Source organism: Pantherophis guttatus, chromosome 1 (genome assembly GCF_059756535.1).
Source record: "Pantherophis guttatus breed Tessera chromosome 1, ASM5975653v1, whole genome shotgun sequence".
NCBI classification, from domain to species: domain Eukaryota; kingdom Metazoa; phylum Chordata; class Lepidosauria; order Squamata; family Colubridae; genus Pantherophis; species Pantherophis guttatus.
In genome coordinates, this window is record NC_142063.1 from 223,670,166 (window position 1) to 223,682,692 (window position 12,527).

Genomic DNA, 12,527 nt, shown 5'->3' on the forward strand with positions numbered 1-12,527 from the left:
ATCCATTTTTCTTGCTAGCACAAGCCACAGGAGCAAACGAAGATTTTTTAAAAAAAATTTGCATCATCACAAGATTGTTAAATTCAGACCCAAGCATTTTTAAAAGCTAACATTTGCAACCTTAAAATCAGAGTTTTATGATACTAATTTAAGCAGTTTTTTGCCCCTAATGTGAACAATCAAATGACACTTTTCTCCTGCTAATCAGCTAGCAATACCAATAGCACTTAGATTTATATACTGCTTCACAGTGCTTTACAGCCCTCTCTAAGCGGTTTACAGAGTCAGCATATTACCCCCAACAATCTGGGTCCTCATTTTACCAACCTCGGAAGGATGGAAGGCTGAGTCAACCTTGAGCCTGGTGAGATTCGAACTGCCAAACTGCTGGTAGCCGGTGATCAGCAGAAGTAGCCTGCAGTACTGTACTCTAACCACTGCACCACTGCGGCTCATAGGTAGCAGGACAACAGTACTTATTATTGACATCTGTCTTCTTCCAGAGTGATTCTTTTTAGAACTGCAACTGTCTAGAAACCAGCCTTAATTAATTCAGGTATATTACAGCCTGAATTAAAATGTAGGGGGGAAAACCAAACTGTAGTCTTTTTCTTCCAAGGAAGAAAAGAAAGCTGAAGGGAAGAGCAATCTGATATCCAATCTGAGCTCACTACCATTGGCAAATGAAGACCACTATTCTGAGAGGCCTCTCACTTTTACTTTTGCACCAAGAACTAGAGCCACAATCAATACCACTACCTGTTGGGTATACATGGGAGGGATTAATCCCATTAAATGCAGCGTGGAAATCACTCTGTGCAGCTCACTGGAAGGAGGAGATGAATTGTACTGTCAATTTTCCAAATCTCATCAATAAAGGGCAGAAGACAGAATGTAAACACTCACATTCCTCCCAGTACTGAAATACAGGTAGTCCTTGACTTACGACAGTGACTGTTTAAAGAAACAACAGCACTGGAAAAAGTGACTTGGGACTGTTTTTTACATTTATGATCATTGCAGCATCCCCTTGGCCACATTATCAAAATTAAGGTGCTTGGCAACTGATTCATAGTTATGATAGTTTCGGTATCCTCAGGTCATGTGATCAGATTTTGCAACCTTCTGACAAGCCAGAAGTCAGTGAAGAAGTCAGATTCACTTAACAACAGTGTTACTAACTTAATAACTGCAGTGACTCACTTAACAACTGTGGCAATAAAGGTCGTAAAATGGGGCAAAATTCACTTAACAACTTTGTCACTTAGCAACATAAATTGTGGGCTCAATTGCGGTTATAAGTCGAGAACTACCTTTATATAGGTGTGGGGGGAAAAATCTTGCTTCCTATAGCAGCAGACCAACTAGTATTTTGGACTGCTTGATACATTCCACCTCGAGGCGGGAGACAGCTATATGAGAACTTCATTAGAATGGCTAGCTTTTCCTGACAGAACCACATGGTTGGTTCTAGCATCTTCCCTGCTCCTCCCACCTCTAAGGTCAAATTAGATTCTTAGAAAGGAGAAAAGGGGAAATAAATAACATATACAGTAGGGTAACAGCTTTCTTTTTTTACCAGTAGATATGTTTTCAGTACAAGTAGTCCTCAACTTACGACCGCAATTGAGACCAGAATTCCCACTGCTAAAGCAAGGAAGTTGGTGAGCCATGCCCGATTGTATGAATCTGTTTGTCATGGTTGTTAAGCAAATCATGCCGTTTTTAAGTGAATCATAGTCATTAAGCAAATCCAGCTTTCCCCATTGATTTTGCTTGTTGTTAAGACAGGTGGTCACAAATGGTAGTTATTGCTATTTTCATAAATACATGCCGGTCCACAAGTGCCCAACTTTTGATCCAGTGCTTGTGGGGATGCTGCAATAGTTGTAAATGCAAGAACTGGTTGGAAGTCACTTTTCTGAGCGCCACTGTAACTCTGAAGAGTCACTAAATAAATGGTTGTTAAGTAGAAGACTATCTATCTTGTTCAGTTTTCTCAGCACGTAAGCGAAATTTCAGCCAACAAGAGGCTTCTACGATTATTTTAGAATGCCACCTCCACCATTCCTTGCCATTATCCATGTTATCTGCATGGCAGAAATTGAAATCAAAAACATTTGAAGACCATTTGTGTCTGCTCACCTCTGCCCCTAGATTTTTTGGTATGCAGTACTTTTGCATATTAATATGTATAAAAGTATACCATTATAAGTAAATTAAGATTGAGTTAAGCTGCGGAATTGATACAGCTGACATTTCCTTCCTCCAATTAAGCAGTGGCGGCAGTTATGGACACAATTATTGAATGTGCCGTCCAAGCAATTTTCTTACATACCTCTGCAGGGATCGTTTTTCACTAAGAACTCATCTAGTGCCATCCATCCACCTCCAACACGAACCATAACGGTGCTCCGGAGGATTCGGACGAGACGAAGCTGCTGGGAATCACCAAACTGTGCCGAAGAAAGGAAAATAAGCTAAAGCTTTCCTATATATTCTAAACAGCAATGTCTTCTCCAAGCTAAGTAGGTTAAAATTAGCCACAGACAGATTGCTTTAAATCATTAGTAGAATAATTACCAAAGACGTTTTCATTAAGCATATGATGATCAAAGCTGTTGTCAAACTCAATGTATTAATCCACAAGCTAGCAATGAGATTGGGGTGGAGGGAGGTAGAAGCAGAACATAAAGATCAAATGCTGGTTTCATTTTACAAAAATCAATTTTCAAAAATCATGTAGTAGGAGAAAAAAAATACTGTGTTTCCCCGAAAATAAGACCCTGTCTTATATTTTTTTGAACCCCAAAATAATGGCCTTATTTTCGGGGAGGTCTTATTATTTTGGGGTGCATGGAGCAAGATGGGGCTCCTCTTGCCGTCTTACCTGATTTCCAGCTCTGCGTTTAAATTTTTTTGGGTAGGGCTTAATTTTCGGGGGGAGGCTTATTTTAGCACATGCGCTCAGAAGCCCGATCGGGCTTATTATCAGGGAATGTCTTATTTACGGGAAACAGGGTACTAAGAGATTGTATAAAGTTCTTATATCAGACAACTTGTTCCTTCATTACAAAAACCCTCTCTGAGCTTTCCTTGCAGAAATAATTAAAAATACACTATGAGTTTCATAAAATGGAGAGAACTCAAAAGTTTTATCCTGGGAAAGAAAAAAAGTAACTTTAATCATGACATGAAGCTCCTTTCGCTTTCTTGCTTTCAGGAAAACTTCCCCTTTGTATATCCAGTGTATTGCATGGTATGATTCAGTTACCTTTTCTTCTTGTGTAGATTTTCTCATATCTGGGAGTAAGCAATTTATGATATCTCTCTTCTGCTACTTACTATTTACACTGCTATATTCTGATCACATATCCTTCTACTATTTAGATAATTGTACTTAATTTATCTTTCAATTCTTTTTTTTAAAAAAATAATTAAAGTTTCAATAAAACCTATTGCATATCTACCATTCCTCAGCGATTGCATCTCCTTGAGAGCTTCCTTTTTCAACACCAACCACAAAAGCATTAATAGTTTTGCTACTGGTCTCGCACGCCTGTTAGTTTTAATCTTAACTAAGCAAACAAGCAAAGCAAAGCAATAAAAAAAAAAAACGGGTAGAGAGGAGTTGGTGTCCTCAAAGATCAAAATAAAAACCTCTGCAGTCTGATGGACTGCAGAAGTGTTAGGACTACAACTCCCAAAATGCAGTGGTGTAGAAAACAATGAGGATGGAAAAATTATGTTTCTAATGATCCTCACTATCTGCTGGTCAGAAGCAGTCCTTCTAAGTACTGCATAATATATAAACATATATGCATAAGTACAATTTTCAAGGCCCTTTGATAACTGTACAGAAACAAATGGCTGTTAAAGTGTGAAAAAATCCAAAAGCAAATAATTAATGAAGTTTTAAATTTTTTAAAATTTTAAGTTTTAAAAATTAAAAATTGATAAGTATCAAGTATGATTGATAAGTATCTATTTTAATTTCATTCAATTTCTCATTTTTTCAATATAAGGCAGGGTCTTATTTTCAGGAAAACACAGTGTGTGTGTGTGTGTGTGTGTGTGTGTGTGTGTATGTGTGTACATACATACATACATACATACACAAATGTATGTATGTATGTATGTATGTATGTATGTATGTATGTATGTATGTATGCAAATTCTAGTTTATATATTTATTTGCCATGAATTTTCCTACTATTATGTTATATTATGTTAATTACTATTCAGACTAGATAGATAGATTTAGATAGACAGATTGCTTCTTTATTTTGTTTTGACCTCTTAGCAGCCTTTAATCCACTGACCATGCTATATTTCCATATCAGTTCCAGGGGTTGGGGGGGAGGGAAGTCCATCCCATGGCCCCCAGCTTTGTGGAGTGCCACAGGGCTCAGCCCTCTCATGTTTAATGTCTACATGAAACCACTGGATGAGATCATCCAACAGTTCCAGGTGAGGTATCATCAGTATTCTGCAAATACCCAGCTTTGCATCTCCATGTTGGACTGGCCATGGGATATTATGGAGCCCTGTCTCAGTGTATAGAGGCTGTGAGTGTCTGGATGGGGAACAACAGGCTTCAAGTGTAGCAAGTCTCAGTGGCTCTGAGTTTTAGCCCCCTCTGGTTATGGGAAATTTCCATCTCTTGTTTTGGATGGGGTTGCACTACTCTAAATGGAACGGTGTGCAATTTTGGAGGCCCTCCTGGACTTGTAACCCTAGCTCAAAGAACAGGTGGCAGCTATGGCTACTGCCCTGATATGCCTCGCCTACCAACTGTGCCTATTCCTAGAACAAGAGGCTCTGCTCATGGCTGCTCACATTCTAATTACCTCCTAACTGGACTACTGCAACATGCTGCACACAGAGATGCCCTTTAACAGGACATGTAAGTTTCAGCCAGTGCAAAATGTAGCAGTGTGAGCATTAAGGGAATCTTTAATCCAGAATATGTGACACCTTTGTTCCACAAGTTGCACTGGTTGGCAGTATGTTTCTGGGTTCAATTCAAGGTGCTGGCATTACTCTTTTTTATTTGTGAACTACATTATAAAACTAGAGAGATTCAAATATGCATATATAACAGGAATATGTAAATCAGCTTTGGTCAGAATTGAACCATCAGTTCTGATAGCGGAATTCATTTGATACTTTAATTTGATTGCCCAAATCAATTATGAAGAAACAACTTTTGTATAAGCCTTTTGAGTCACATGCTCAATTTGGAGACTTAATTCAATCAACTTTAATTCTCCAAGTCAAAGTTTTGAAACCTCTAATATGTAATTTCATATGAATTCAAACATTTGTTTAGAGAAGTGTGCTTAGATATAATAATATTAAAATGAAACAAAAATAAATTTTCTTCATCTCTGATCTCAGTAATCATTAAGCTTACTACAGCAGGGGTGTCAAACTCACGGGCTTTGTGACGCCACAACTTTGACACCCCTGTACTACATGATTGTTTAAGCATGTATTGGTAATCTTTAAATCACAGATGTTTTATCTATTGTTTGATTCTAGCTTTTACACAGCTCCTTTCTTTCTTGGCCTGCTGTAATAAAGAATAATTTCTTATCACGTCCAAACAAGAAAACAATGGTTAGCAGATCTGGAACATGGCAGGAAGCCAACTTAACTGAACTGGTTATTCAGAATCTTAACAGTCTCCTGGTTGATACTCAACAGAGAATCCGAGGCTTCTGATTTACTTATTACAGCGTATCAGGAAAGGAAAATTAAGAAAAAAAGAGCTGCAGGAGTACCTCATGACGTGAAACCAATGTAGGATTATCTGTATTGCTCAAACAGGCAAAAGGACAGAGCTTGCACTGTTTTGTTATTTTGGGATCATAATGGCCAGGTGCTGCCCCCCATGTTATGGGAACATGGAATGAGCATTGTAAAGCCAAAAAGGCTGTTGCAATCTAGAAATTTGTACTTTACTTTTAAGCTAGAGGAAGAACATACTTCCCTTTCTATTTCCTCTGATTGTTATTCTCTCCCTTCATTTTGCTCTGCAGCATATTTGCACTCCTGATAACTTCAATAACCAGGTGAGAGAACAGACAAGGCCCGGGGAAAAAAGCCCAGGAAACCACAACTAGTTAACTTTTCATTAAATGTATAATAAAGTTCACTAGGTTTAAACACTTCCATCCCAATCACTGCCTAAAAAAACTTTTGTATGATCTACCCTAGTGCCTTGTGCTGCAAATCAATTTGCCATTAGCTTCTGCTATGAGAAGAATTCGCAACTTCTCTAATATGTAATGCCTGATCTTTCATGAGGGTATGTATCCCCAAAGGTCCAACTGGAATAAGAAGCCAAATATTATCTTTCAAAATTCAAGCAAACATTGTTTGTCTAGTAAATCTTTCATTGCTAAATCATACAACTGAGCTTACTTTTTAATATAACTTGAGATACAGCTTAAGCAAAGCGGGGAAAGCATATTACTTCTTAGGAACCAAATAACAGTGTAGCAGATAAAGCTCACTGTGCCAGGAACAAAACGTTATTTTAGAAGTATGTAAAAAGGCTAGTTTGGAATGTGCACTGTATGAAATTATGGCAATAAAAATAGCTATGAAGACTTTTTCCTTTCTTCTTATAAGGTTTTATGCTGCAGCAACTGTTTTTCATACGAGTCCTTTGGAAAATGGACTTTGCTTAAATAGTTCTGGGAAGAATTAGCCAGAGAAATTGGAACGATAACATGAGACATTCACCCAGGCTTTACTACAACTTTCATCCAAATGCTGACTGTAGTTATTCTCCTAAAGCAGAGTGGGAAGTTATGACCACATAGATGAGTCAGGAAAGAATATCCTTTCTTGCTTCCTAAAACTTTTTTTTTTTTTGAGAAGTCTACCTTGTTTCCAAGCTGTAATATTCACATTTCAATATCCAGAAGCTTAAGCAGTAGATCAAGAGGGATCTGACACAATTTCGTTTCTAACCAATCAAAACTAAGGAGTTGTTTGAGGAGTCTCCTCTTTTTGCAGTATTCTTTGGAAAACTTATCCTTTACTCTAGTTGTGTTTTTCTAAAATCCTTACAAGCACAACCTGTCATAATTATTTGTAGTGGTTAAAATAACTACATTATTGCAGTCCTGTATCTAGATACTTAATATTCCTGACCATGCCTTTCAAAAATGTAAAAAACAAAATAGGTAAATAAATCTACTATATTTCCTTTAGGTAATCGGGGAATGCAACAGAACTCCTTTCCTTTGATAAGGATGCCCAGCTATTGCGGCTCTTACCTGCCTTTCTCTCCAGAAGCACCAGTTGAACAGTTTGATTAGTTTAAAAATGTTTAATTTCTATTAAACATTCAAGACAGTATATCTGACAATACTCTTCATTTAATCCTCATCATAGCAACTGTCTAAGCAAAGATTCAACTGAGAGTGTGTCTGATTGGCCTCAAATATTGAGTGAGCTCCATGGTCAGGAGTAGATGGAAAATCCTATCCCAGAATTTTATTAATACTGCTATATATAAAACCTAAGCAATGTCCATTATTAAAGACATAGTTTCATAATGATAACATTGTGTTATCATTATGTATCAGAACTCCTTTTTAATACATATCTGTATAAAAAGAACCACAGGAAGATGGACTTTAAAAGGAATTGAAGATTCTCTGCGTCTGGCATCTGTGCAAATTTCAAACTTAGTGGAATCCATGTTCACTCATTATATGTTAAATCCTGGCTGAAATCTGGGGTCACTTTCCGCCAAATGAAACCCGCTCGCCCCCAAATGTTTAATTTTTTTTTCTTGTTTTGAATGATATAATATTGCTCTGCTAAAAAAAAAAGCTAAGAGTAAGCACAGAAACAAGGGTCTATTGTATAAAATAAACAAAATTCCCTTTTTGATTGATACAGTCTGAAAGGAGCTTGGTTGCATGCTATTGGTTTGCTTTTGAGTACCCTGGCCTTTTCCTACTAGTTTAAAAAAATGTGTGATGAAAATTACCTGACAGTGGGATGCAGCATGGAAACCTAAAAGCCATTCCATATAGCAATCACAGCACAATCTTAACTACAGTTTTCAAGTGCAAATTACAGAGAAAGTATTTGAAAGCATTTACACCTGAAGAGCATTTTTGCACTATTATCTGGTTCCCTTAAAGTAATCTTAATTATGACGCAGCGACAGGCAAAGAGGCAATTCTCAGTATAAAGACACCTGTTAAGGCACCAAAGCTGAGCAAACAAGGAATTAGCTCAGGGTGAAAGGAAGTGGGAGGACAAATCACTGCAAGCTGAAATGATAATGTATTAAAAAAAATACTAGAAACTCCATGTACATTCCACTGTTTATACCTGATTTCCCAGGAAGAACTGACAAGAGATGGAAAATGGGGGGAAAAAAACACAATTAGTTTAACAGGAAATGGTCTACATGACTCTAGAACACACTATGAAAGTGCATATGTATTCCAAATAGCTCAATATAATATGTACTTTACATACATGCAGGTAACATTACATGTTAGGACTGTAAATGATGGAGAATGGAATTCAAGTTTATCTTTTGCTTCCTTGCATCATCTTTGATCTAACTAATAAAACTGGGACAAGTTCTTTTTTATAAGAACAGGATGATAATGAGATATATTATTCAATATCTTTGAATTCTAACTCTGTTGGGAAGAACACCATTTAAATATTAATGAATAGTACAATAAAAGATCCTGAACATTGGTGGCATGATATCATATAAGTATTACATAACACAGGGGTCGCCAACCTTCTTGGTTCCACAGACCGCTAGTGGCGGCTTTGGCAGTGGAGGGGAATGGTTTCGCACACACAACCTAAATCCCATGCATGTGCAAATGAAGCTTTGCACGCTTGCCCACTGCTTTGGCGGCCTGGTTGGGGGGTGGTTGATGAACTCTAATGTAACAGACCTACTGTATAAAGCCAATCTCTATGATCTTGTGCTTTTAATTTCAGTCATGCATTTATTCTGAACAGTCTTCCACAAAGGGGAAAAAAAACCAGGGCCTTTAAACTTTTTCAAGGGGTGGGACCTATTAAAAAAAAATGGAGTCCCAGAAATACAAAATGGCAGCCATGGTATTTTTTTTTCTTTGAGGTAAACAACCACTGCCCTTTGTACTGTGTCTTGGAAAAATCACTTTCAATCCTGAGGCTGTATTTAAATGAACTCACACCTCTTTCATTTCTCATAAAACTGCATCCATTTGAAAAACATGAGATAATCACCATATATAATTTCAACTGAGTAACAATAGGAATTAGGGTAGTCACACAGTTAATCAATGTTTAGACTGGATTTGACATTTTTATCCACTTAATAAGGCAAGTGCCTGAGATAGGCAGATGTTGTTTAATAATAATATTAAAGGTAAAACTGCCTTTTGCAATTGACTGGTGGTGGTTTTGTCAATGCTGCTAAAGCTCCAAATGTTTTGGAATTACACCCAAAGTGCCTATTACTATTGGTACTATTTTGGCTTCCTTTTACCACAGTTCTTCTATACTTCTTTTTGCAGGTCTTTGTATTTCATGATTTTCCCCAGTTCTTTCTCCTCTATCCTGCTGGGTCCATGTCCTGCAACATCCACTATCCAGACTTCTTGGTCTTTCTTATCAAAGCATTGTGTGGAAAATGCTTGCCTGCTTCAATTCTAAAGTCCCAGAGCATTTAGCTTCTTCATGTTCTATTACTTTGTCTATGTTGTGACTATTATTATCGTTGACTGTTAGTAAGATTTGAAATAGGTTTTAATACTTTGAGAAAATTTACAGAAACCAGAGAGTCTAAATTTAGTTTAATAACTCAGATCTTCTGGTTCTTTTTAGAGTAGCTAGGTATAAATCAATGGATGACATGAATGTATTTTTTAGACTTACTCTGTACTTATTGTCGCCAATCTGCTCCACCTGGAACCGCTTTGCACATTTACATTTTGCTACTTGCCTTGTCACCTGTCAATGTGATAATCAGATTATCATGTATTAGATTTTTTGCCATTCTGTATAATTGGTAAATTGTAGAGTATGATGATCATTATGCAATTCTAGTGGAAAATACTCATAATAAAAGGTGAATAGAATACCTCATCTTCAATTTTGTCTGCATCTGTCAGAGGTTTGTATGCATCCTTGTTCGGATGAAGTGCTGCTACAAATTCGTAATAGTCAATATAGCCATCGCCATCTCTGTCAAAAATGTCTGCTACTGCACTCATTTCCAGGCGACTTGTAGGAAATTCTATGGAAAAGAAATAATACTAAACATTAGAATTACAACATTTTAGGAACAGATTACTCCTAGAATCATAGAATTAAAGAGAATTTTGTAGGCTTTCTAGTCTACTCCTGCTTGATGTGGGAAAGCCAAAATTAGATCAGGAAAAGATGGCTATCCACTCTGAATGAATGTAACAAGATTTGAACAATTTTCTCGCTCAGCATTTCTTAAACTTTTTAAATCTCTTCTCATTTTTAAAAATTATGGATGACCCCAAAAGAGCTTTTGTATATATAGGTTATATTTATCGATATTAAATATTAAAACTGATGCATTTGAAGAACATTTACTGAATCATGTAACTATAACAATATTGAACCTATTATATATTAACATAAAATATTTTTCACAAAAATTCCTGTGTTTTTAACAACAAAAAAATGAGAGCAGACACATTGTTTTAAATTTTTGCTAATATTTTCAATAATGGGTAAATAATTTTCACTTCACAGATCTCTGAGAGGGTCTTGGGGGAACCCTCCTTGGACCATACTTTAAGAAACATCATTCTATGTCAGGGGTGTCAAACTCAAGGCCCAGGGGCCAGATCCGGTCTGAGGGGTGCTTATATCTGGACTGCGGGGCCGCCCTGGAAACAGCGAAGGACTGACGCATTGTGCTTTTGTGCCTCTGCCAGTGAAAATGGAGCTCTGGAGGGCCGCATGTGGCCGCACTCTCCCAAGTTCCGTTTTCACTGGCAGAGGGTTGCAGGAGGCCATTGCTGCCGAAAATGGAGCTCAAGAGCCCGTTTTCACTGGCAGAGTGCTCGTGCCACCCCAGGCACCCCCAACACGAGTGACATTGAGCTGACCATGCCCACCCTGGCCACTCTCACCCCGACCCCCCCAAGGTCAAACACAACCCTGATGCGGCCCTCAATGTAATCGAGTTTGACACCCCTGTTCTATGTTATCAGTTCTTCTGATGGATCATTTTTCCTACTAAACATTTATCTTGATGCTTCACTGAATTGTACTAATTTAAACTCTGGTTAGTTATAGCTATTAGATCTAATTGCATCTATTGGTCACTACAGAATGCAATAACATTATTTCAGATATTTGAGAAGTGCTATTAAGCCTTCTTCTCTCACATTCTTTTTTCTTCACCTGCAATCAGAAGTTTTAAGAATAATGGTTTGTTTTAAAACTTACTTGAAGAGAGAATCCCATCAATAAATTCCTGCCTTGTTATCTTGCCATCCTGATCTTTATCTATCCTCCTAAAGAAGTCCATTACTCGAGATTTCTTGTGGTTCATCCATCGCATATACTTCTTTCGCCAAATATCAAAATCAAAATTGGCAAATTCCCTCAGCTGGAAAAAAAAAAACCATTAAAATGATTTAAAACATGAATTGGCTTACGGAATCTAATATCCATGATGCTAAGATTTAGGACAGAAGTGAACATTGGTTTCCTCTCTAAAGTGAAAATCAATCTAGTCCTTTCTATTTCCTGCCTAGAATTTCTGATCTTGGACTCCGAGCTGTATCCCAAAGTGTATGAGCCTGAAGGCTCCTTCAAACTGCAGTTCAACTTCATTTGTGGCTCCCAAGCTATATATCAACTTAGCATGAAGAATGTGCAGAAGTTAACTTATCTGTCATTTGAAAATAAGGTTTAAAATTATTTCCAATTTTTAAAAGAAAAGTAGTTAGCATTCATCACGAATACTCCTAATACAAAAATAACTCTAAACTTTGACTAATAGGGTCGGAAGCCATCTTTTGAAGAGACTATTGGTGCTTGCCTTCCATTTTACTATTTGACCAACCAATGCATGACTCTACAGTTCCTTTGGTCCCTGTTTTTGATGTAAAAACTCATTTGATTGCTGGGAATGGAAAATGACTTGGTACCACACAAACATCCATCCATTTATCCATCCATATTTAGATTTGTGTGCCACCCATCTCATCTAGAGGCAATGCTGATCCAAACAGTTGGTAATAATATCCTATTTTCTCAGTCATGTGTGTCATACCCTTCCTGTTGGTACATGCAGAAGCATTGGGTGCCCTGTCGTTCTATGGAGCGTGCAGAGTACTCAATGTATGGGTGGGTACTTTCTCTCCAAACCATAAGAGTAACTGCGCTGATGATCAACAGCTATCCACATAACCTCTGAGTATCAGAGGTGATGATGGCTGGTCCCCACTGCTCAAGAGGAATGCCACTGCCACTTATGCATGAAACAGAAC

The 12,527-nt window shown here is 37.5% G+C and overlaps 1 protein-coding gene across 18 annotated transcripts in view; it reads right to left on the bottom strand.

The window, feature by feature from the left end:
* DST (dystonin) overlaps nucleotides 1-12,527 on the bottom strand; it is a 336,699-nt gene that overhangs the window by 10,269 nt on the left and 313,903 nt on the right. For 16 of the 18 annotated variants that reach the window (XM_060689235.2, XM_087882458.1, XM_087882463.1 and 13 more), the window contains 5 exons: nucleotides 11,479-11,641; nucleotides 10,131-10,285; nucleotides 9,925-9,999; nucleotides 8,365-8,382; nucleotides 2,339-2,456 (listed from right to left, as the gene is read on the bottom strand). In XM_060689235.2, the coding sequence (XP_060545218.2) occupies nucleotides 2,339-2,456; nucleotides 8,365-8,382; nucleotides 9,925-9,999; nucleotides 10,131-10,285; nucleotides 11,479-11,641 (529 nt within the window). The remainder of the gene's footprint in view (nucleotides 1-2,338; nucleotides 2,457-8,364; nucleotides 8,383-9,924; nucleotides 10,000-10,130; nucleotides 10,286-11,478; nucleotides 11,642-12,527) is intronic. The other 2 variants (XM_087882460.1, XM_060689246.2) reach the window with 1 other exon arrangement.